Source organism: Salvia splendens, chromosome 4 (genome assembly GCF_004379255.2).
Source record: "Salvia splendens isolate huo1 chromosome 4, SspV2, whole genome shotgun sequence".
Classification (NCBI taxonomy): Eukaryota; Viridiplantae; Streptophyta; class Magnoliopsida; order Lamiales; family Lamiaceae; genus Salvia; species Salvia splendens.
Window position 1 is genome coordinate 29213060 of NC_056035.1, and position 26448 is coordinate 29239507.

Here is a 26448-nt window from a genome sequence, read left to right on the forward strand (position 1 = left end):
AACGCAGATTATAATCGAGTCAAAATGAAAATGATTGTTGTTTTATAAGGAGATATATATAAGATAAAAATTTAAAAAGTAAAAAAATTTAGCTCAAACATCAAACGTGGTAGCATTGATTAGTCTGGTATTGGCAGAAACAAAGGGAAATGTAAAATAAACTTCATGAGTCATGATAGTAGCAAACATTCAAATTTGGTTAAATTAGACTTCTCTGCAAACATTTACGGCAAGCTAAGGCATGTTCCATATACATCAATCTATTCGCGCGCAATGGATAGTCGAAACCTATTTTCTGTATGCCAACTAAAACACCGATATTGACATCTACGGCCTAAATTTTACATCTGCAACAAAGGAAACTGAGCATTTGCATCCTCAATTATTCATGACAAATAAATCTACAGAGAGAGCAATTACACGAGGACAATTCGGCCATTTAGCAGCCACAAAGGAGTTGTCGTGATAATATGTCGCTGTCAGCCACGATTGTTATTCCCTAGCAAGAACCAAAAAAAATGATATTCTTCTCTAGAGATGTAAAGATGATAACTTATCAGTAGAATGTGGCAAGCCTCTAAGTATTTCTTACCTCTGACTCTGCCTTTGGTGTGACTCCTGTGCCCCTTGTCATGTGAAGACGATGGTATTTTTGAGATTATCAGCGAACTTTGCAAGCCTTCCAACAGCTGATTAAGAAAAGGCTAAACTGATCAGCTTGCGATGAAAAAAATAATTACAAGCAAAAAAAAAGAGTGCGCTACCCGTGACGTTGGCTGAATTCGGCGATTCGATCGGCGGGGTTCAGAGGCTTCAGATATTAACTTTTCAGTTGCTTCATCTTTTGCTATTTTCCTGCTAGCAGGGGCAAGTTTCCCTTGGTTGAGACGTTCAGATTTAGTATTCCTCACTGCTTTCTTACGGTTTTCTTGAGAAGGAGCTTGAGAAGAGAATACCATAGCTCCTTCAGTGGCCTCATCAACTTCAGCAAGGTTTTGTTCAGATGATTCATTCTCATCATTACTCATGGACTCTTTTGATATACGATCTGATGATGTAGTACGTGCATTAGATCGTGTAGAGGTAGAGTCATCTCTTCGTACTAAAGTTCTACTTGGTACACTTGGTGGTTTCCCAGACTTAGGTGGTCTTATTTTAGAATCAGCCACTTGTTTTTCCTTGGAAGTACCTTTGAATCCCCGAGATCCTGATCCTTGAGGCATCAGAAACTTGGATAACTTCGCCGAATCATTAGGCACATTAGTCTTGGAGATTCTATCAGAAACATAATGCTTGCTTACTTCCATGAATTTTCTCTTCTTCCCAGGCTTAGGGACACCAAATACAACTTTGGATCCTTCTTTCTCCAAACCAGACCTCATTGTCCGAGCCATGTTCAATTTGTTCTCCTCCTTTGTACTACCAATAGTAAAAACCTTTTCATTAGAAGACAAAGGCAATTTCAGTTCTTCATTTCCCCCAACTTCTGCAAAATCAATGTTTTTAACCATCTTAGCTTTCCCTTTCGCCTCAATACTGGTGCTTCCCAGTTTTGGTCGCTTCTCAGCTGGTGTATCTCCCTGAATATAAGATGTACATCTGAGGTTTAGGACAGAAAGAAACAGGGAAGGAATGCTAATTACATGCAGAAAACAAAATATAGGACCTTTTGACTGTCATCGCGCTCTGCTTTGTGCCATTCAGTCCATTCGCCTTCACTCCAAACTAAAGATGGTCGAAGATGCCACAATTTGACTGGTAATGTCTCTCCTTGAGCTGTAGAAACGATGAAAGGGCATATTGCAGAAATTTGAAGTTCCAATCATAAATCAAAGAAGTGAGTATAGACAATTATTTGCATCTGTAGTAAGTATTGGAATTATGTGTAATTTAGTAGTATTAGGTTTATATTAGCTTTCCTAGAAATGTTAGGATTCCTGATCATATATGTGTTAGAACTCTTGTATAATGTATACTAATACCAGTATAAAGAAAATACCTGGAAAATGGACACTGAATGAAGTCGCATCTCTCTTGTTCTTTTCTGCGATAATGCCTTCACGCCAGCTGAAGTTATGTATATGATCAAGAATTCCAGATTCAGACAGTTTCCAGTAAAGAAAAAAAAAATACATACGTAACCAAATATAGAAGATTATGACGTATTAGATGCATTCAAAAGAAAAGTAAAGCATCACATTATTCTTTTAGTGCATAATATCTGGCTAAAAGGTCTTTCAACAACAATATTGTATATGCAAAAAGGAGACCATTGAGTATCACATAATAAGAACCAACCAAAGTGAAACAGAAATTCTAGTTTGGAGTTTGGTTTTGTTCCACTAGCAAATATACACACACACATAGATACTATTTGCGTCTTTTAAGTATCTTCTGTCGATAAGATGTGAATGAAACAAGTACCAGCCATTTTCCCCTGTAGCATAAATATTCCACTACCAGGACAGAAAATGAAGTCACCAAACCCACAAGAACAACAAACAAGACAAGCACTACGGAGGTGTTTAGAATTACATGAAGTTCTAATAGATAACAAAAAAATTCAAGGTTTAATTAGATGCTATCTTAGTGCATATAAGCTTGTCAAAACAAAAGCTAGTTCACTTACCAATCTTGCAACCATACGTCAACTTGGTCTCCAACAGACCAGGTGTAGTTTTTTACAGCAGAACGGCGCCTCTTCCTTGTTCCTTCAAGTTGCACACTAGTCATAACATGAGGAACACGTATTTTAGGAGCATGACCATCTTTAGCTTCTATCATTATCCACTCCTTGAGTTGCTCAGATCCTAAAAAATAACATACTCATTAATGCAAACTGAAAAAACAAAAACAAAACTCAATATATATATATACTCCATCTGTCCCAATTATATAGGCCTGTTTTCCTTTTCCAGATGTCCAAAATGTATAGGCTTGTTGCCATAAAAGGTAATTTTTTTAACTAATCCCCATTTACTTCTTTGAATAACTCTCTAGCAGATCATCAAAATAAATACAAGCATATTACGAAGTTTATTGTATAATTTCTTCCCCAATGATTTTATTATTAAGAAGTTTATTGTATAATTTTATTTTCCAGTGATTTTTTCCCAATAAGTGTTCCCATTTTTTCATCTTAGTTTGTCCCTCAAATGTGTTCTCATTCTACTTTTAAAAACTACCAATCAAATTTGTTGGAAAGGTATTAGAGTCGGACTTTATCTGTTAAGACTTACTCCCTCCATCCGCGAATAGGAGTCCCATTTTTCCATTTTGATCCATCTATGAATAGGAGTCCCGGTTCATAATTACTATAAATGGTAAAGAGGCCCCACATTCAACTAACTAATATCATTTAAAACTAATATATACAAGTGGGACCCAACACCCATATTCCACTAACTTTCTTCCACCCACTTTTCTTAATATTTCTTAAAACCCGTGCCAGAAATAAATGGGACTCCTATTCGCGGATGGAGGGAGTAAGACTTAAAGAGTTTATCAGTAGTTTATTCAGATTAGGAATCAGTGGTTCATTTAGGGTAGGAGTCAGGCCTGTTTTGCATGGATTTTAGAGATTAGGGTTATATTATATAGCTCCTCAATAAGTGAGAGGCATGTCTTTTCTCTTTGCGATTTGTGGAGGGATTATTCCATAAGCCTCGTTTGAGGATTTCTATACAGGTTCTTTTAATTTATTTAGATTATATTATGTTCCAGTCGACTTTACTCCATCAGCAGTAGCTATGTATTTCCTTACTACGAATACAAACATCAGTAACTGACCTTCATCCGATTGCAGTGTATCATAACAAACAAGCGCTTCAGCATCCTTCAAACTCAGTACACGGGCTGAGAACCAGGCCTTCGCTGAATCACCACGATCTTTAAGAACCTGCAGTATCAAAACAGATGATATTCTTTATTGATTATGAACTAGAATTCACGCACAATGAAATCACAAATTTTGATACATTACTACATTTATCATTTGAAATAGAACAAGCTGTGAAACAACTGTTCAGCATTAAGACCCTAATATATGTTCAAAGGAACTAAAAGGAATTATTAGATAATTTAACAAAAGCAAGATCTGAAACCTCAACAAGAGAACCCTCTCTCATGCTTGTGGATGAAATGTTTGATCTTGACTCGATATCTGGATCGCGAACAACAAGCACAGTTTTAGTTGAGTCTAATAATGTTCTTTCATCATGGGGTTTAATATTTGCAACCAGTGTGACACGATCACTAGTGTCTTTTGATGACCCTCTTTCAGTAGGAGACATATTATGACTTGTACCCCATAAATCCTTATCAAGTTCTTTCTGTTGACTATTAACACCAGGCACTTCCGCAGCATTTGTACTAATAGATTTACCATTATTCAAGTCATTTGATTTAGAACCAGTGATACCGACCACCTGTGGGCCTTTCCAATAATTGCTTGGCCCTGCCTCTGCTAGAGCAGTCAAAGAGAAAGGATCACCCATGGCAACAACTTTTCCAGCATGTGCAACAGCTTCTGCAGCCAATTCAGCTGCCTTCAGAATGGAATCAAGATTCTCTGCATGCCTGGTTGCAGCTGAAGCAGCCTCAATTCTCTTCCTAGCAGCTTCTCTAGCAGCAGATATCATTAAACTGGGAGTATTATTTCGATCCCCACCCTTTGAAATGGAAGTAGGTGATGCATTTACCAAATTTATGGAATTAGAATTATATTCAGTGGAAGTGGACGTTCCAGACTTGGTTAATACTTCATCAGCCATTTGTTTAGCTTGCACTGCAGCATCTGCTGCAATCTTAGCAGCTGCAGCTGCTGCCTTTGCAACAGACGCAGCAGCTGCTATAGCAGCAGCAGCAGAAGCCAATTTAGACTCAGCATCTAATGTCAAGCCAGAACTTTTTTGCAGTTCCAACTGGCTCCAAACATCACAATGAGTTATGGCAGTAGCAGCATGAGCAGCAGCCTCCTGTGCTTGCAACTTTGCCTCCTCAACTTTTCTAAAACCCTCAGCACTGAAAGCCCTCTTATCCATATTTATATCGCCTTTACTGAGATGACCACTTGGAATTGAAGGTGTCGCCACAGGAAAAGCCTGGTTGGAGGGAGGGCCTTTAGGCGCAAAGCTTGAAGGTGTTGAGACGGCAACAGATGTAGAATAGTAACTTCCAACAACAGGTCTCGGAAATAATCCTACTTGATTCTGAGCTATAAAAGATACCCGACTAAGATCTTCGACTGTAGGAGCCTTGTTAGATATCTGGCTAGGTACTGAATGAGCAGAGACAGCATCTGATAGAGGAGCAGTGGCAGTAACCTGTACAACATCCTCAGAACCAGAAGACTTCTTCCTCTTTCTAGTTTTCGTCTCACAAGTCTGTCCAGATGATGCTTTAACCTTTTTCAAGTCAAGTGGAGAAGCCGCAACTAACACAGCGGTTGCTCCAGTATTAGTTGTAGGAATAGGAGGACCATGCTTCAGGCCAGAGGTAATAGGCAAAGGTGATTCTTTAACTGCTGTCAGTTTTACTGGTTCCGTACTTTGGAATGCAGGATAGCTAGTACTGATTTCAAAAGGAGAACTTTGTGAAGAAGCAAGCCACGGCACAGGGAAGGGAGCAGGAGGGGCTTGCGCTGGCCAAGTAGAATGCGCCACATAATTCCGCAAAGGTGGTGTCTGGTAAGGATTCAAAGGAGATACAGCCTGATAATCAATCAAAGCACTTCTAGACATGCTACCGGGAGGCAGAGCTTCCCCGGATGGAGTAGATACATTCCACAAGGGAGACGAGAGAGGGATTGCTGAGTGAACTGGAGAAGGGATAGCTTTGATACTTGGCCGAGCAGCTGTTGAGGAAAGAACGTCACTTTGAGGGAAACCTTGTCTATTATTTTGATCTGGAGATTTAGCACCTACATCTTTAACTACAATTCATGATCAGCCAAAGTTAAATATTACAACACAAATACCTGGGAGCAGGATAACATACCAGAACGCGAGGGTACAGGAGTTCCAGTATTATTTCCCTGGGATTTTTTACCATGAAATCTTTCTACACACGCACGCCAAGACCGCTCCCAAGAGCTCCTACCTCCATCTTCTCCCATGGAAAAAACGCAGAATATTCAGCAGTAGTAACAAACCTACCAACCACAGAGTTGGAGGGAGAGGGAGAAGAAATGTGCAACTAACCAGACATACCAAAGGCTGAAACCATACAAGCTTCATCAGGTGCAGCTCCTTGTCTACATCAAAATAAATTTTAAATTTAAATATTACCAAAAAAAAACACATTTCACATATTCGCAAAAAAAGGTAGACTTGCGAAGGATAACTTCATAACTCATGCACTCTCGCAAATATATGTTGACAGAAAACACAATCCACTAAACAATTATTTCCAGTTTCGTAATGCAAAGCAAACAAAACTTCAGAAAGAATAAGTAGACTCACATAAGAGATCCGTAAACAAAGATTTGTGCTCGAAGTTGCACTTGTTGCAAATCTGTAAAAGGCTGCTGAAAGAACGAAGATGATGGAGCAGAGGTGTTAAGATCAGGCATGCTGGATGTAGGAATTGTAACATGCCCTCTCGACTTCACACCACTTTCAAACACCATGAGTTTACCAGCTGCTGATGGACTCATAAACGAAGATGATTTCTCCCCCTTTTCAGTCTGCTTCAGAGCAGATGTTTCTTTTGCTAGATTTCCCTTTTTTAAACTTCCCTTTCCAGATCTACTGCCGCCACGTCTTGATTTACGCTCAGAGGTAGCTCCAACACCTCCAGATGGAGGGCAAACACCAGGTGTTGAAGAACCAACATGAGAAGTTTCCTTCACAACGATTGGATCCGTCTGGCTGCAAACAGCAGCTTCAGGCAATCCTTCGCCCTTCAGCAAATCCCATGGCAAGAGTGTAGAATATTAGTTATATAGATGAAAACAAAATAGTAAATGGGAAAAATTAAAGGTCAATGATCAGAACATGGGCAGAGAGTGAGGGTGGAGAGTGAAGGTACCGGCATTTTACAAGCTTGAAGTGCCGGAAATGATTGCATACTCTTGTCAGCATCTTCAGTAGATCGACTTTCCAAAGGCCTGGTGTCGAAAGTAAAGGTCTCATCTTCTTTGCACGGCTCGTTAACTCCTGAAGTCTGAGATCTATTTGATAAATTGCCAGAATTTTCAACATTGATCTTCTTAGGAGAAGCATGCTCGTTTACTTCAATTTGTGTAAGGTCAGTACAACTAGCACCGGGGGCAGGGACATCATCCTTGTTAGATATATCAATTTCTACAGTACTGCTGGTTACTGCAATTATACAATATAAGAACTTTTTTTAGTTATTATTAGAAATCCAGGCTGTTATAATTCGTTAATTACTTGATTGATGAGGTGTTTTTTATAATTAAGACTGCAAAGAGGACTTAGGATGTCAACTTATCGTAGGAAACACAATAGACTAACATCCTCCAAGATGGCAATCTGTATAGCACCTTCAATGGACAAGAAACACAACAGCTAGAGTGGGGTCTAGGTCCTCATTGAATATGATTTCATGACATAAGAGATGAATCACCTGACAATTTTGAAGAATTATCTGTGATGTCTCTTTCTGATTCTGCTATCTTTTGTTCTTTAGAAGGTGTGGCTTCAATTCCATCATTTTGAGCTACTAAAGAATTGACAGGATCATCCATTAGTTTATTTAACTCCTTGGAGGCTTCATCAGGAATGTTTTCACTGGAAATCTCTAAGAGGGAAATAGATTGATGGCTTGTCTTTATTTCTCCTGTTGCAGAAGCAGCAATTGTATCGTTCTCAATTTCAGTAGCAGGGAAAAGCTCATTATTTTCTAGTGCCTCCTTTGGATCTGAATGACTTGGTTGTTTAAGAGCTACAGAATCGGTTTCTCTACTTTGATCCTTGTGCTCCGTATCAGATAGTGGTGGGATATGCTCGCGAGAGTAAGCGAACTGATCTCCTTCAACAGGTGATGCTGCCAAGTTTTTACCTTCAACTTCAGAATGCAATGCTACAAGGAAGTTCACAGAGAGCGAAAATCAAGATTGCATAGTGATAAAGTAGCAGAGTACAAATCATAATCCTAGTTCATACTGACATATACAAGATGAGGAACATAAAATGGAATTTTGGGATAAAATACCTGGATCATTCCCAATTGGACTATCAGGTTTTGATCCAGTAGGTTTCTGGACTTCAACTGCCTCTGCAGGACAACTGGATCCAGCTTCTTTTTCAACATCATCAAGGACCATCTCATGTGAATCAAGAGGCAACTTTTCACTTTCTTCCTCAGGGGCAGAACCATTTACAGCACTTTCATGAGCATCAATCTGCATAGAGACAATATCTTTCTTGGATGGCGATATGCTCTCACCCTGTAATGGAGGGTTCACACTATCCTCTTCCTCTTTTGGTGGTGCAGGAATGTTTTGAGAATCTTCCATACCATCATTGACTGATTTCTCAGAACATTCTCTGGAAACTATTGAACCTATTGATTTACCAGATTCACCTACTGTGTCATCAGTTTTGTGGTCATTGTCTTTCTCAGAAGGATTATCTAATACGTCATGTAATATAGTGGGCTCATACGCAGCAGATGGAGCAGGAGAGCTGTTACTTTCAGCAGAGACATCTTCCTTTCCAACAAGTGTTTTGTGCCTTTCTGATGATCGAATAACAGTATCCTGCTTCATTTCATTACCGCCATTAAATGCCGGGGTGGCAGCATCATTACCTCCTATACCAAGATCCTGAATACCTTCTTCCGGGAGCACTATAGATGACCTCTCATGTAACATGATACAACTTTCAGACAGCTGCTTAGTCTCTGGGCCTGAGACATCACCATGTTGACTTGCTGCAGGTTCAACAACTAATGCAACCTTATTGCACACATTATCTCTGGATGATGAGTCGTCTATTGTATGCCTTTTGGATACTTCCAACATACTAGCAATGCAAGTATCAACTCCATGCTCTTGTTTGTGGGACTGTGCACTTGAAGTGGTTTCACGAGAACACTGATTCTCAATATGCTCGATTTCAAGAGAAATCCCATTCAATCTTGTTTCAGTTTCATTGCATCCTATGTCTTGCTCATCGACAGGATTAAAAGTACTTTTTGCTGTACAACTTGAACTAAAATTGGCACTGCTAGTCTTATCCTGTTCCACATATTCCCTAGCATTAACATCAAAATTCATAGAAGAGCTATTAGAATTGTCAATCTCTTTTCCGTGAACTGGTAGGACTTCTTGCATTTGATGGGGCAGAGACTCATCCACCAAACCACAAGTTTCCCCTTGATTATTGTCAGCCCTCTTCACTGCAATGCTCAAGTTTTCTGCCACAGTTAAACTACTATCTTTGTTATCAATACCTACTGCATAAGAGGAAAGTTTTGTCTCCTGGACCTGTAAAGTACATTCAGTCTGATTGATTTCAACTCCTGAAGATTGATTTGAACTAAAAGAAAATTCAACAACTTCAGCTGGGGGTAATGAAGGAATCCCATCATTGACATCATCAACTTTATAAGCATCCCTCGAATCGTTCTCTGCTACTCTTGTTGAGCTACCCAGCTGATCACCTGGATCCGATTCCTCAACCATCTTTTCACCATGTACCATTTCTTCCTGTCCAACTGCCTTTAACAACATTTCAACAGATTCAGATGATGTTGCCTCAGACCAGACATTGATATGCCTACGCAAAGCACAAGATTCTGTTGCACTGGAGCTGAACTCTATTCCATTACCTCCCCGAGAGAAATCTTCTATCCAATGGTTGTCTTCCTGACTTGGAATACCAAGAAAAACTTCGTTTTCAACTAAACTGTCAAATCTCAAATGCCCGTGAAGACTGTCATCAAAATCAAACTTTGGTAGAGCAAAGGGTCTCAAAACAGAAATTTTAGAACTCTCTTCACCAGCTAAGTCAAGATTCTGGCCTTCATAGTCATTGTCATTATAGTCCATCTGTTTATCCCTAAAAGAAATTTTAAAATCAGGTGCACATGAAAACCAATATAAAAAACAATTCAGCTTCACAGGAGGCAATAGAAAGAGTAGTAAACACATAGTATTTAAATTAAATCGAGCATCTAAAGCACAATTACACTAAAAAGCTAGGTCATAATGAAATTGGTACAACGTCGTACATTTTAATACTTATTTACTATATCAACCTGCAGATAAAATCTCCAGAAAAGGGAACCTTTCAACTGTAAACATCACAAAGTTCCAATAAGAGAATTTTTTTTTCTTTTCCCTGAATCTATCCCTGACAAGATTTTTAAATTTTAAAAGTTATAATTAAAAATTATCAAATGAATGAAACTATTATTTTCCAAGACTATGGATACATGAAAAGTCCTCACTGACAAAGCTTATATATTGCGATAACAATTGTGAAACTAGCTACCATTTTACGCTTGCGCAGAGTTCATTCTTGCCATTGCCAGAGGTTAACACTCTCCCACTGTTCATATTGTAACTTAACATTACTTGAAGAAGTCTGCCATAATAAAATTTCCAGCATAATGTTGAATAGGATACTTTTTATCTACCAGAACAGCATTGCAGAGTGTGGTCCCAAATTTTTAGTCAACAATAAAGCAGGCGATCTCAATAAACCCTTACATATATCAATGTTAAAAGTATCTAAATACTTATTCAAATATGTCCTACAAAATGCACTCCAATTTCAATCAAAACAAGGAAGAAAGACAGAAAATTACATACATTTTGCAAACCCTAATCCAGTTGTTCAAGGTTTGAAATAAACCCAAACAATAACCCTAATGAATACCAACAATGATTCCAGGTTTGAAACTCAAAATCGAAAACCCTAGAAATGCTCTAAAATAGCTGAGATGTTAGAAATTCCCTTCATTTCTTCAACAAAACCCAGCGGAAAGCGACAAATTTCACTAATTTTCAACCAATATAACTTCAGCATAACCCACTCCTCCTCTCACAAGCTCCCTGACAGCAGCTAACAATGACCCCCACCATAACTAACTTCCACCTACAACTAGGTTTTCTCTAAAAGTAAATCAATAAATTCCAAAGCCTCGGAAAATAAGGAAAGAAAAGAGAACCTAAACAAAAAAAAAAAGAGGAAATGAAGAGTACCAGAAGAAGTAAGTGTAGAGACGCTACCTCCCTCCATCCGAAGACGAAATCCTCACCGTTGATTCCCCTCAAATCAACCCTAATCGGACGGCCACGCTCTCCTTCATAACCCTAGGCCACGAACACTCTGAAATCTCCGGAGTCGGAAACCGTAAAAACAACACAAAACTGGTAAAAACTTCACACCGTACAGAAGCAGAGCTGCACGTATACGTACATGTACAGACAAAGGCGCGCAGAGAGAAGGAGAGTGAGGTAAAGTGGTATGTGAACTGCGTCTGTTTATATCTGATGCACACCAAATCGGGGGTCTCTCTTACCGCCTGTGACGAAGCTTGTGTCAATGTTACTGTGATCTCGACACGTGTATGAGAGGAGGGGTGGATCTGTAATTCCAAAGCTTCTTTGGAGTTGCGATAGAATGAAATTCTATGCCGCGACTGGGGTCCAAATAAAGAAATAAATTTCAAATGAAACAAATAAGTGCCTGATCTACACATCTATAAGAGAAGTTTTGGGAAATTAATCATAATGTCACAATAATAATAAAATCAATAAATATATTATTTATTATTTACAGTATATAATTAAATTTTAATTTAAAGTTTTTACTTTTTTATTTGATTTTTCATTTTCTTGTAACCACTAGCATTCGCAATAGCGGACGTCGCGACGGACGAGCGACCGACTAGCGGCTCGTCCGTCGCGGACGTCCGCTATTGGAGCCGGCGAGCGGACGACGAACAAGAGGTTGTCCGTCGTGGGAGGCGTTCGTCCGTCGCGAGCATTTTTCGATTTTTTTTTCAAACTCTATATATACGACTCATTGCAATTCATTTCATTTGCACCACTTGTCGAAATTTTAATTTCGTATTTGTGAATTTGTTTTATTATTGGATGTCCTAGTGCTAGGCTATTATTGTGTAGTTAGATGTCCTAATGATGTGGCAGTGCAGTGGGATGTCCTAGAGGCGTGGTAGGATGTGTTTTTGGGATGTTCTAGTGCTAGGCTATTGGGATGTTCGTGCTATTGTGGATGCTCTTTGTTTAATGGTTGTTCGATAATTTTATGATTTTATATATCTTTAATTTGTGTCTATAAAACGCATGAGGTGTAGATGGATATCACAACTAAAATCATTTATTTAATATCCTCAATTGTATAAGAATAAAGGTCAATTTTGATTCTAAACATATCAACAAAATATGAATTTGGTTCAAAACATTCACTTTTTGAAAAACAAGTCTATAATAAATGAAATCATTGTCGGAGTAGTCATTTTTTTACGGTTCCGTAAAAAAACTAACGGTCATGTCACTGTGCAACTAGCGTGGACCGTTAGTTTTTTGACAAACCGTCAAAAAAGAGGCTACTTCGTCGACATTTTCATTTTGTTATGGACTTGTTTTAAAAAATTGAATGTTTTGGACCAAATTCATATTTTGATCATATGTTTAGGATCAAAAATAACCTTTAGTTTTTATATAATTATATTATACTAACATTTTAGCATTGAGTCAACTTTCGTTTTTATATTTTGTTTCATTTCATTTATTTTGCTCTCCATTTATAATTAATCTTTGCGAAAAAGATGTGTCATATTCAATATCCCCATCGTGAAAGAAATTTATAGATCGAAGGCAACTCGTGGCAGAGGAAGCCAAGCAGGCAGCCATGGTAATTTGGGCTGACGGTGGTGGTAGATTTCTGTATGGGAAGGACAATGGAAGAAATGAAGGTAGTTGGTAGGTAGATAGATTTTTTTTTGTTTAGCTTATTTTTTTTATTTCATTTTTCTTGTAATAAGTGATAAACGGATAGTTTATGTTCGATTTAAATTTATTAGTAAATGGTTTACGTTGATGATAATAATTAATTAATAATAGTATCATTTTTCATTTAATGAATTAAATTAATCCATCTATATATAAATAAAAGGAGAATTTTAGAGAAATAATAAAAAATGTGCATACTTTTGAATACATACAATATGAGATTATAAATTGAATATTCATTTCATAGAGTAGAGACATAATAAAAATAGATCTTTCAATTTATTGAGGAAAGTGAATAGACTTTAAATGAAAGGACGTGAAAAAGTTTTGGAGTTATACCTATTGAAATTATAATTAAATTATAATTATAATTATAATAAATTGCATGTACATATGAGATTATACATTAAAATTATAATCGACTAGTTTCTTAATTTTTTTACATGTTTATACGTATTTGTTTGAATGATAAGAATTTTATATAAAAGAAGTACATAAATATTCAAAAATTTAAAAAGAATGTACATAAATATTCAAAAATTACAAGTTTGGTCCTCAAATTAAACTAAATGGACAAATATACCCCTCAAGGACTAAAGGGTAGAATAGTAAAAATTGGGACTGAATTTGGGATTTATGAAACTTTTTTACTGAAAATGTGATTTTGTAAATGTTGTGTACTAAAAATGTGCAAATCCTATTTTTTGGATACTAGTTTCGTAGTTCACTCTTTTATTTTAGTTGATTCTAATATTTCTTCAATTATTTTGACATTAAATTAATATTATAATGGATAATGGATAATTGGATTCTTTCGTTTACTATACTTTAATAGTTTAATTTCCCCCCACTTTAACTACTCCATCTATGATGAATGATGTGTTGTGCGGTTTTATATGAGCGCTACCTAAGCGACTGCTGACATGGCACTGACATAAACATTTTTTTGTTTTACTTCATATTAATTTCTTTCGTTTTCTCCCACAAGGCCATAAACACGAATTCTGTTCTTCCGCCATGGACATACCAAAATTTCATTCTAATTGAGATGTTCATCCTCCTGTGCAAAACATCTAAATTCATAAGTCATTTCGTTCCGATGAGTTTTCGCCAAAACGATATCTGCAAATTTTGCATCCTAGTACAGTAGTACTCTTCTTCTCCTTTCTCTGCAAATTCTCCATTTCCTATGCAATAAAAAAGCAATATTTCTTTCATTCTTGTTTAAAAAGAATGAGAAACCAATTATTATGATAAATGGGTGATTGAAAATTTTCATTTTGGTAGTGAAAAATAATTGCAGAAATTTTAGGAATGATTCAATATCATCGTACTCATTCCTTTTATTTTTCTTCAATGAATTTCTCTCCTCAATTAAAAGATATCACTATAATATTCCTGCGCAATTCTCTCTCTTCTTTAATTTTCTTCTTCGCAATTCTTTACCACAATAAAGAATACACCAAGAATGATAAAACATTCTACAATTTTCAATTTTCTGACCACAATTTCACTCTTGATTTTTCTCAACCTTTCTCTTTCTAGATGATAATTATCGTCAGCAGCTATCATCCTTTGACAGAAATCAGAAAGTTGCTAAATGTAACCATGGCTTCTGACTGTGATTTAAAAAATACTAAGAATTAGGTGGAGAAAATTGTGGAAGGGAGATAGGAAGAAGATTAGAAAATTGCTGAATGTATCTATAGCTAATGACTGATAAAAAACAAGAATTAGGCGGTGAAAATTGTGGAAGATAGGTAGAGATCAGATTTTCTTTTTCAATTTTACAAAGAGGTGTAGGTATTCGAAGCAGAGAGGAGAGAGAAATTCAGAAGAAAAATAAAAGGAAGGAGTGCGTGAGTAGTGATCTGGCATTGTCGCTCAAGAGTCGCACATGAAGAGTCGCTGAGCAGATCAAGACTCCTGCATTTATTATTATTTTTCCAAAACACATGCGGAAAAAATATGTCAATGAAATAGGACAGAGGGAGTGCATTTTTGTTTATAATTTCCATATAATGATATTGTTTCTAATCACATTTAATTAATTTATAATCTAAGTCAATGTTTTGAAAATATCTTAGTTCGTGCAAGGCACATGTGCAGTACTAGTATTTTATCTCAAAACCTATTCTTTCCATCCAAGATTAAATGTGGAATTTTATTAAATGAAAAAAAGTGATTGGAAAGAATTAATAAAACGTGAATAAAATTAGTAAGCGGAACATGAGAATTTATTTTCCAAAAAATTATAGTCCAAAATTGGTCATAAACATATGTTTCTTTAATGATTTTGATGTAGAATATTATGTTTGGTATCGTGTCTAACTAATGAAATTGGTCCATTTTTGCCAAATTTTGACGGAACCGTAAAAAACTAACAGTCAACACGTTTTTTACAGACTTAGAATACCAATCCGCCTAATTAGACACAAACATCCCTAACTAATTATTTTATTTTTATATTTGAAAAATGAAAATTTTGAATTCTTCTTCTATATCTCCACATCGTCAAACTTCATTCCCTCTCATTTCAAAGATATAGAGAGGACTTGAACATTTCAATGATAATCAAATATAGTCCTAAACATTTTGAAGGTGAGCAAATTAGTCCATTGCCCGACGACAACGGATGCTTAGATGGTTCAACTTGTAAAATTCCACGAAAGGACCTCTTCGGCATAGAATTACATTGCCTCAAGATATGTGTCCTAAGACACATATGAAGAAACATGAGGATGAGACAAGTATTATATGCTTCTATCGTTGGAAGTCTTAGACATGACATGATATGCACTATTCCCAATATTTGCTTTGTTTTAGACATAGTAGTCAAATATTAGTATGATTTTGTTAAAGAAAATACTTGAGTACTTGAAAAGGCATAAGAGAGATTATATGTATCCTAAGACACAATGGAGTTGTGATTTATGAGTTAGGTTATGTCGATTCAACTTTTCGTATTGATCTAGATTAGAGGAAATTTACCTTATGTTATGTTTCTACCTTGAGTGGCAGACCCTAACTACAGTGTAGTGACTAGCTCTAAGGAACCAGTGGCCCATAACTCATAAGGCTACAAATAAATAGAAATAAGGTACTGATAAGGCTCATTTCATGCATCGGTTATGTGGTTAAAATTATGTGATTTCAGTGAACTAATAAGTGTTTGTAAGTTCAGGTGTGTGAAAAATCGGCCACACCCAAGAAATGCAGGCAAATCAACCGGGCAGACAAAAATGAGGAAAAGTGAAGTGAAAAGCATTAGCAATTTACCTGACCGAGGAAATGACGAAAACGCTAGTAGGAAGCAAAAGTGGAACAAGGAGCAAATTCTAAAGGATAATTTTTCGAGGGCAAAAATGACAAATTATGTAGAAGGAGAGCCCTAGGGATTCGTGCCTCAACTATATAAAGGGACAACCACTTTGAAGAGGCAGCACGGGGCACCAGCTTCAACACTCTCCTAGTTTCACTTAGTTTTAGCTCACTTCACACATATCTCACGCACTTGGTTTTCGATGGGGTAATTCTGGGATATTTGCGGTGATTTAGCTTAGTCTGTGGTGTAACACCGTCCCCACGGGGGCGAAGATACAATCATTTTACATTTCTACTGTTTTGTTTCGTCGTGAACTTCCTCAATATTAACCCAAGCACAACACAAAAATAAATAAAGTATAGCAAAAACTCAGGAAGTTAGACTCAACTTATAAATTTTTAACCATTTCAAGACAAAGATAAAGAGATAGACTCTATCCCTATACAACTAGCATTTCAAACCACCAATAATAGGGAGATAGACTCAATCCCTATATTTTCAACATGTTCCAACACAACTCACTCCAGAAAATTAGCCATTAAACCATTCAAGACAATATACTCAATTCGTTGAAGTAATAATTGTAGAATTGTATAATTGTTTGATATATTATTCACAATGAGATTGTACATCATATATAGGCTAAGGGGAGCTATACACGGTAAGATATTCTCATTCAAATCTTCCTAATTAATCAGCTATAATCTTCCTCCAATCTTTTCCTGATTTTGTGTTATCTTCTTTATTTGCAGAATATTCTTGATCTCCAACAGTCCCCCTCAAGTTAAGTGACGGGATTTCCGAAGCTTAACTTGCCCAAAACTTCTTGAAAGTTCTTCGCAGAAACGGCTTTGGTTAAGATGTCTGCTAGTTGATCCTCGGACTTCACATATAGAATTTCCACTATCTTCTCTTCAAGATTCTCTTTTATGAAATATCGATCAATCTCGACGTGTTTGGTTCTGTTATGTTGCACCGGATTTTCTGAGATACTGATCGTTGCCTTATTATCACAAAGTAACTTGCAAGTTTTCCGTGACTCCAAGTTTAGCTCATTCATCACTCTCCTAAGCCAAAGGATTTCAGTCAGGCCACTTTTGATGACTCGGAATTCGGCTTCTGCACTCGAGAGAGCCACTACCTTTTGTTTCTTGCTCCTCCAAGAGACCAAGTTGCCACCCACAAAGGTGAAGTACCTCCTGTAGAACGCCTATCAACCGGGTTCCCTGCCCAATCTGCATCAGTATATCCATGAATGTCAAGGTGCCCATTTTTCCAGAACAATACTCCATGTCTGGCGGTCCCCTTCAAGTAGCGGACCACTCTAAGCGCTGCCTCCCAATGTTCATCATGTGGGCTATGCATAAATTGACTAAGCACTCCAACTGCATATGCAATATCAGGCCTGGTGTGGGATAGGTAAATGAGTTTCCCAATAAGCCTTTGGTATCTTCCCCGATTAGTTGAAGCCGCTCCTTTGATGATTTGAAGCCCGTGATTCTGAACCATTGGAGTGTCTGCAGGTTTGCAATCGAGCATTCATATTTCTGTCAGGAGGTCGAGAACATACTTTCGTTGACTAATGAAGATTTCCTTTCAGGATCTGAGCACTTCGATCCCGAGGAAATATTTGAGATGCTCAAGATTCTTCATCTCAAACTATGTAGCCAAATGACCCTTGAGATCCTTTATCTCCTTTGCATCATCCCCTGTAATAATCATGTCATCTACATAAATTATCGAGCAAGTGATCTTCTCTCCCCTTCGTTTGATGAAGAGGGTGTGGTCGGAGTTACTCTGCCGATAGCCATATCTTTTCATTACCTCCGCAAATCTTCCGAACCAGGCTCTCGGAGATTGCTTCAACCCGTATGGTGTTTTCTTCAGCTTGCATACCTTGCCTTGTCCAAATTCCTCTGTGAAGCCCGATGGAGCCTCCATATAGATAGGATCCTTCAATTCTCCATGAAGGAATGCATTGGTGACATCATACTGATGAAGCGGTCAGTCTTTGTTTGCCGCGATGGAGAGCAGAACTCTTACAGTATTCATTTTTGCGATAGGAGAGAACGTCTATGAATAATCAACTCCTTGAGTCTGTGTGTACCCCTTTGCCACCAATCGAGCTTTGTATCGCTCAATGCTTCCATATGGTCTCCGTTTAATCGTAAAGACCCATATGCAGCCCACTGTATGTTTCCCATCGGGCAATGGGCTAACCTCCCAAGTGTCTTTTCATTTCAGTGCTTTCATTTCGACTAGCATTGCCTCCCTCCAGTGTTTGATTTTGATGGCTTCTTCGAATGTTCTCGGTATCTCCTCTTTACACAATGTTGTATGGAATGCCCTCTCCATTTTAGACATATTGGCTTCAACAAAGTTTGCCACCGAATATCTATTTTTTCTCCCTATTCTTTTAGGAGAGTATCTCTTGGGGGGAACTCCTCTCGTACTTTGTGGAGGAAGCATGTACTGCCCTGTATCCGGATCAATGGTAGTATCTTCTTCTCCTTCTTCTTCTGTACCAAGTGGGTCAGAAATAGTATCTGGACTTTCAGGATTCAGACTAGATATTACCTCGGATTCCGTTAAGGTTAGATCAGAGGAACGCGGCAGAAGCGTTGTTTGGCTCGATTCTGTAGATGGGATCGGCTCATGGATAGTGCCAGCTTGCTCTGTTGGTTCTGAATCAAAGTTACTTGGCACATACCAACGAAAGGGAGTCGCTCTCTTAGGTCTCCCCATGTCTCACACTTTCCCCCTAAGTCCCAAGGTGGTAAAAGAATTTTGTTTCAAGGAAGTTGCAGTTCATGGTAGTAATTACCCATTTGATCTTGGGGTCATAACATCTATAGCCCTTTTGGTTGATCTCATACCCCATAAAAACGCACTTAATTGCACACGGGGAAAACTTATTCCTTTCATGTTTTGGGACATGTACGTAAACAGAACAGTCAAAGGTTTTAGGTGGTAAGGATAAGGCTGAAGGAATTTGGGTTAAGGTGGAAAGATGATCTAGAGTGTTTTTTCGGTTTAGTATTTTAGTGGGAGGCGGTTGAGGAGGTAAACGGAGGTGGCTACGACTTCAGGACAAAAGGATGGTGGAACTTTCGAGTCAAATAAGAGGGCTCGAATCATTTCAAGGATGATTTAGTTTTTTTCGTTCTGCTACCCCGTTTTGTTCTGGTGTGTGGGGACATGAAGTTTGGTGAATTAACCCATTATCGCCTTAGTCATGGAACTATTTAAAAATTCCCCCCATTATCGGACCGTAGGATCTTAACGGATGTTTGAAATTGGGTTTGAACCATTTTGTAAAACAACATGAATTTGTCACATACTTCAGATTTATGTTTCAAGAAATATACCCAAGTAGTTCTACTACAGTTATCAACAAATATCACGAAGTATTTAAAACCAAGGCTAGTCCCTATAGGCGCATGGCCACACACATCAGAATGAACTAAGGAAAAAACAGTGTCAACACGAGTATCATTTGGTTTAAAAGAGTTTCGGTGGCTCTTGGCCAAAACACAAGCTTCACATGAGAAGTTTCTAGGAACAAAAAGTTTAGGAAATAAAGATTTCAAATAACCCGGAGAGCTATGGCCCATCCGTTGGTGCCAAAGCCAAGTATCTTGATTAGTGAATCCGTGAGCAAGCATCGCCACACCATCTTGTCGAGCAATCTCATCCACAAAATAGAGCCCACGACGTTCATTGCCACATCCAATAATCTTCCCCGTCCGGATATCCTGTAACATACAGAAGTTTGGATGCATCAGCAGAGTACAATTTAAATCCTTAGTCACATGACTAATCGATATCAACTGCTGAGATAATTTAGGAAAATAGAGGCAATTAGATATTTGCACATTAGGAAAAATCTCTGTAGTCCCTGCCCATTCAACTGGTGTTACCCCTCCATTTGCAGTTTGGATATGTGACTTAGGGGTTTTATGAAATTCTACAAAATCACTTTTATCATAAGTCATTGGTATCGGTGGCCCCACAGTCAAAAATCCATCCCGTATCATCAACTTATCACAATCCCTGGCCTCAAACGCATACGATAAATTTTCCAAGGGTACAAAGGAGTTTTTGCATATAATGGGGTCAATTTTGCAATCATTCCTAGGTTGGGGGCGAGATTCACAAATATTGCTCAGATGGGGTAATTTTGCATAATATTTAGGAATTGAGGACTTAATAGAAATAGAGGTTTTATTTGGGTTAGGGTTTTCGACCCCCAACCCTTTACCTCCATCCTCGCCGCCGCCATCCAATCGGAGAGACGCTACCATCGCCTCGGCCATCTTCCCCCCACCGCCGGTTTGGAGATCTCCGGTGTCCGGTCTCCTCTCCTGGAACCCTGTCGCCTCTTGGTTCCCTTCGGGCTGATTCTTCCCTCCGCCCTCTACTCCGATGGTGATTTTTGCCTTCCCGGCTTTCTCCTCTTCCCACCACTCAGGATATCCTACCAATTGGAAGCACGTTTCCTTTGTGTGTTTGGGCATTCCACAGTGGGAGCACCAGAGCTTGGATTTATCCGGCTTGTCGTTTCCCCGGCGGTTGGCGGCGGAGCGTGGCATCGGTGGCTGACCCATGTTCTGCGGCTGTGATGGGCGGTATTCTCGAGCTCCAAATCCAAATCTGACCCCCGATGATGTGTCATTACCGACGACGGTGGAGGTCGAATCGGATGCCGGCGACATGATCTTGAGTCGAGCTGCCTCCCGTTTCACCCATCCATACGCTAAGTCGGATGAGGGGTATGGATCCTCCTTGAGGATCTCGCATCTGACCCAGTCATACTTCTCGTTCAATCCGGTGAGAAATTTGAATAGTCGTAGTTCCAATTTAATTTCCCGGTATTGTGCTACTCCTTTGTCATAGCAATTGACCGTCTTGTGTGGGCATCGGTCAATGTCGATCTATAATCCGTGAAGCCTGCTCCAGTAGGCCTCTAAAGTTGAGTCTCCTTGTAAAATTCTGCTTGCCTTGTCTCGCAGGTCGTATATGAGATACGAGTCCGCCGAACTTGCATAAGTCACGGCGAGGGTATCCCACAGTGACTTTGTCGTTTGGTGATGTGCGAAGTCGGCTATGAGATTGGTTTCCATATTATCAATGATCCAAGAGAAGACTATCAAGTCTATCTCTTCCCAATAGGTATATCCGTTCTCCTCCGGCTGTGGTGGAGACGGAACTCCAAAGATATGGCGGTAGACTCCTCGGCCGCCGATGGACACCTTCATCAATCGTGCCTATAGTGAATAATTTGAGCCATTCAATTTGAAGGCTACGGTAACACTCTTACTTGATCTGATTTTCTCGGCAATAGGTTCAATTTCTAGTTTGTTTTCTGTCATTTTTGGCTGGACTGATTTCTTGCTGTTTCGGTCAAGAAAGGTATATATTGGGCTATGATGATATTTTCCTAAGCCTAATCTGCTCGGATGCCATGTAGAATTGTATAATTGTTTGATATATTATTCACAATGAGATTGTACACCATATATAGGCTAAGGGAGAGCTATACACGGTAAGATATTCTCAATCAAATCTTCCTAATTAATTAGCTATAATCTCCCTCCAATTTTTTCCTGGTTTTGTGCTATCTTCTTTATTTGCAGAATATTCTTGATCTCCAACAATAATATCCATCAAGACAACAAACTCATCAACACTTGAACTCAAAATTCAACAAATTCCTACATCCAAGGCCAAACCCACGTTTTATTATCATCAAACGTATAAGGAAATTAAGTAAATCAACCACCAATGCATGCACACCACATCTTTGATAAATTGCTCGAGAAATCTACCACAAATACAAGCTCTAGAAAGCAGGTGCTCAAACCCATTAACAAATTAACCAAGTAATAATACAATAATCGGGAAGAATGAAAAAAGAAAACATATCTTGGTTGTTTAAAATTAGCACAAAGATGAATTTCTCCTCCTTTGATGTTCCTTAGTGAACAAACTCACAATTTCAAAAAAACAATCGTTGAATCTTTGCTAAATAGCTAGACTAAGGAATGGCTAAGAAGAATTTGTAATTCAACATATGCGAGTCGCTAGCTCTGTTCGGCCCCTTTTGACGACACGCCCGATGAGTCATTGAGTTCGCGCATGTTGCGAACTCGGCCAGTAGCCGGGTTTGTTCGGCTTTTTAGATTTTTTTATATTTTCCCCCTTTTTGGGCTTTTCTTGCACTTCGACTTCCTCCTAACACCTATTCAATCACAAAACAAAAACCAAGAAAAAACAAAACGACACCAAACGACACCAAAACAAAACTAAAACAAAAAAAATTAAAAATTCATCTCATACCTCTTTCCCATATACTCACCATAGCCACTACACGCTCCACACCGAAAGCTTTGTGGTGTATGTGGTCACTTTTAGGAGTGAGAGGCCTTTGAGTTCGGGACTTTTTGAAGATGGTGACCTTCTCACGGATAGATGTCATATCCCCCATGATATTATTCAAGTCTTTGCAAAAGGCATTTTGACCGGCATCCATTCGGACTTGGATCTCCTTAAAGTCGCTCTTTAGTTCGTGCTTGAAGTCTGCTATCATTTTGACCATCATGTCCATAAAATCATTTCCGGCCATAGATTCATTTCCTTGTTGGTTCTCCACCTCTCGTAACCTCCATTGCCTTAATGTCTTGGCTTAATGGTGGTTTAAGATTTTAAGTCCATCATCCCTCATATCTCCATCTTAAACCTATAAATAGGTGAATAGCTTGGCAGAGAAAAATACACCAACACAAAGCATTTTCCATTCACTCTCTAACTCTCTACATTTTAGTGTGCATTTTAGGAGTATTACAGTGCTCAATTCTGGGAACTCCATCAAGTTCGTAGATGCCTAGCAGGTTTGAGGTGCTTCTACACGTAAGGAGCAAGTCGTTTTATCTCTAAGGACAATACGTCAATCCAAGAGCACTAACTGAGCGTAGTTTATCTCGCGGAAAGATGGCTTTCCTCGACTCGATTTATATTTCGGTTTTTTTAATTATTTTTGCTGTAATTTTCATTTCACTTATTGTTGTTCTTTTCCTTTCGATTGTAATAATTAGAGTACCGCCTATGCACGGCTTCGTGATTTCATCCTGAATAACAAGAATATTGTTGACACAATATTCTATTCTAGGATAAGAGAATTGGCTAAAATGTTTACATCTGTGTGGACGAGTAGCTTAATTTCATTAGACTAAAATCCAAATTTGGTCTCTTACATTTGCTCTAAAAAACTTTTGGTCCTATGCATTAAGTGTGTTACTTTTGGTCCCAAACAAAATGTTTTGATCCAAAATTAACATTTTTCGTTAAATTTAACGGTCATATGTGTTTTGACCAAATTGGTGACTTGATTATGAATCTAATTATCCAGATCAACCTAACTAAATCAATATTATAAAATATTTTTACATATGATAAATGTAACATCCCAAAAATGACTCTAGGCGAATTCATGGTTCAGGTTAAGAAATCGACGACTCAGGGCTTTCGACGAATAAATCGATATTGGAAATAATGATAGTCGATAAAATATAGTTGATAATTTTTATAAAGGTGATGAGAATTATTTATTAGAAATAATATATGAGTTAGATTATAAACAAGATAAGGTTTGTGTTAAAATTGTCGATTTCGAATTATCGGTGGTTGATTCGATAACAAAAAAAGAGCCAAATAAATTAAAATAATTAGTAACAAAGATTAAGGACTAAAGTAGCATTAAAAGTAAGTATTAGAAGTATAATGAGGGTGAGAATGAGAAGAAAATCGGAGTTGAATCAGGAATCATAAATAGAATACGGTAGAAGGGCAAAATCGTCTTTTCACATGAAATAAAATAAAATATCTTGTTTAAATCATAGGGAACGAAATTTCCAGCATTTTGGACATGTTTGACTTCAAAATATGCCTTAAAGTTAATAGAAAATTCTAGAGAAAATAAAATAACTATGCATGATTTGAAGAATGCCACTTGTACACCAAAAATACCATGAAATTAATTAATAATTTGGGACACTTTTATAAACCAAAAATAACACTATTCATCCTCATTTTTCATCCCAAAAGTCGTGCCCTCCATAGCCAAGGAGTTCCAAGCTTTAATCTTCAAATTCTAGCCCCGTTTCTCAACGTATTGAATACCCGATCGCGCAATCGGTGTTAAATCAAGGTAGCTCTTCATTCTATGCTGTTTTTGAAGATTGAAAATATATATATCTTGGAATTTAAAACTACTAGGGATCCTCCTTGATAGGTGTTTGAACAAATGATGGTTTAATTCTTGTATTAGTGTTGAATATGTTACGTTTAGACTCCCTAAAGCATGTTTTGATCCTTGATTTTGAAGTTATGAAATATTTTTTTTAGAATTGCTAATGGAACTGAAAATATACCTTAAGTATATGATTTTGGGTGTTATATGTTCACAATAGATGAAATGAATTTTTAAAAGATGATTAAATATGAATTGAGATAAAATCTTGATAAGAATCAAACCCTCTGTTCTGCCGCCTCCTAGTTTGAATTATTAAACATGTTTATATATGTTAAAACTTTGGTTTAACAATTCCTATAATAACTATGATGCGTCTAGAGGATCCCTGAATTGTATGGAGAATTTAGGAGTTCGTTTACTATGTGTATAAATTGGTATAACAATACAGCTACGAACTGTCAAAATTCTGGTACTTTGTCATATTTTGGTATGTGTTATCCGAAATATTCAGGGCATTTAAGTTCGATGAAAACTTGATTGCATAATTTCTAAATTAACTATAAGGTGTTTAGTTGTTCTTTGAATTTTGTGATTAATTAAAGAGTACAAATATTATTTATAAAAATTGTGTAGAAACTATTGCCAGAAACTGCTCGATTTTGGTAGTCTGTGGTGAAAGGAGAATATCTCTCGACCCATTAGGTATTTTCGAGTGAATCTTGTTGCTTTGTAAACTAGACTTCCAAGGGTATTTGAAAATACTAGGTTGCGCCTCTAAAGCCTTTTAAATGATTACATAACATTAACGAGAAAACAGTCCAATGTAGTTGATATATTAAAAGTAAATTGGTAGATCATAGAATTACTTTCATCTAGGATATTAGATGAGGATAAAGGGGAGAGTTTAGCTTATAGTAATATTATTTCTCGATAAATTAATTTGTGTTATAATTCTATGAGGTAGCTACACCCAAATGTTAGCAAATGAAAGGAAAAAAGGATCGACGAAAGAAGAAATGTCGAATGGAAAGGTTTGGAAATAACGTCATCCAGGTAGCATGCTCAACACTTAAATGGCCTAAATCTCTTACGTGTTTTTCCATGATTATTACGTGACTTATTGTCTAAATAATTTATGATTAATTACGTGATAAAATATTCATGAAGTAAAATATAAGAATATGATGGATTGTTAATTGATTTGATAATGAAATATGTGAAAAGAGTATACGTTGTGGAGATGGAAATAAATGTAATTAAATGTGATGATGTCTGATCTATCTATCTGTGATGAGGTCTGATTTGTATTTCTGTGTTGATATATTATTATCTTAGTAGATTATGCGTAATTATGTGATAAAAGACTTATGAATTAAAACATGAGATTATTATGAATTATTGAATGATTGGTAAATATATATAAATAAGAATTTAAGTTGTATGATTATTGATTGTTAGAGAATTGTGGCTGAAGTGTTGAGTGTGCTACAGGTTAATTGGATCGGGGATTCCTTTGGATATTTCATTCGTTTCTTCGCCAGCACTGCATCCTCGGTGGGTCACTGATCACTGCTTGCGGCGTTTGTGTCCATTTATGTTAGATGTGTCATGTATAGTATTTGAATATTTGTAATAGCTTCCGCTGTGTTTGTAAATAGTGTTGGAACTTTTGCTGATAGGTTAATGAATTAAGTTTGGTTTTTAATTGACCATAATTTATGGCACCGTAATTGTGACATTTCCTATTCGACCGTTCGCCGATCGGGTAGGGGGTGTTACAATAAAAATTAAAATTCATAAAATATTTTTTTACAAGTAATAAAAATTATTAAAAGTTATAAAATATTCTTTACCTAAAATAAAAATTAAATTGAATTAAAATATGTAAAATATTTACAATATAAGTTTTTATTATAGGTA

At 37.4% G+C, this 26448-nt stretch overlaps 1 protein-coding gene and 1 long non-coding RNA gene across 11 annotated transcripts; one reads left to right on the plus strand and one right to left on the minus strand.

Annotated features, from left to right (window-relative positions):
* Positions 1 to 130: 130 nt before the first annotated feature.
* On the minus strand, positions 131 to 11434 carry LOC121799344. 10 transcript variants are annotated; one of them, XM_042198671.1, is made up of 15 exons: positions 11204 to 11434; positions 8179 to 10028; positions 7591 to 8046; positions 7030 to 7322; positions 6462 to 6901; positions 6201 to 6253; positions 5998 to 6105; positions 4104 to 5932; positions 3790 to 3898; positions 2630 to 2810; positions 2000 to 2067; positions 1667 to 1776; positions 765 to 1580; positions 593 to 689; positions 131 to 499 (listed from the first exon to the last, which is right to left on the minus strand). In XM_042198671.1, the coding sequence occupies exons 2-15, from the start codon at positions 10016 to 10018 to the stop codon at positions 480 to 482; spliced, it is 6420 nt and encodes a 2139-aa protein (XP_042054605.1). In that variant the 5' UTR covers positions 10019 to 10028; positions 11204 to 11434; the 3' UTR covers positions 131 to 479. The 10 variants fall into 10 exon arrangements, with proteins under 10 accessions (XP_042054605.1, XP_042054606.1, XP_042054613.1 ...); XM_042198672.1 differs by having other exon boundaries at positions 8179 to 10018; positions 11177 to 11434; XM_042198679.1 differs by having other exon boundaries at positions 4104 to 5854; positions 6210 to 6253; positions 11177 to 11434.
* A 12911-nt stretch (positions 11435 to 24345) lies between these two features.
* On the plus strand, positions 24346 to 26233 carry LOC121797947. Its single transcript, XR_006049994.1, has 3 exons — positions 24346 to 24483; positions 25493 to 25581; positions 26020 to 26233. It is a non-coding gene; the product is annotated as an uncharacterized LOC121797947 (long non-coding RNA).
* Positions 26234 to 26448: the final 215 nt, after the last annotated feature.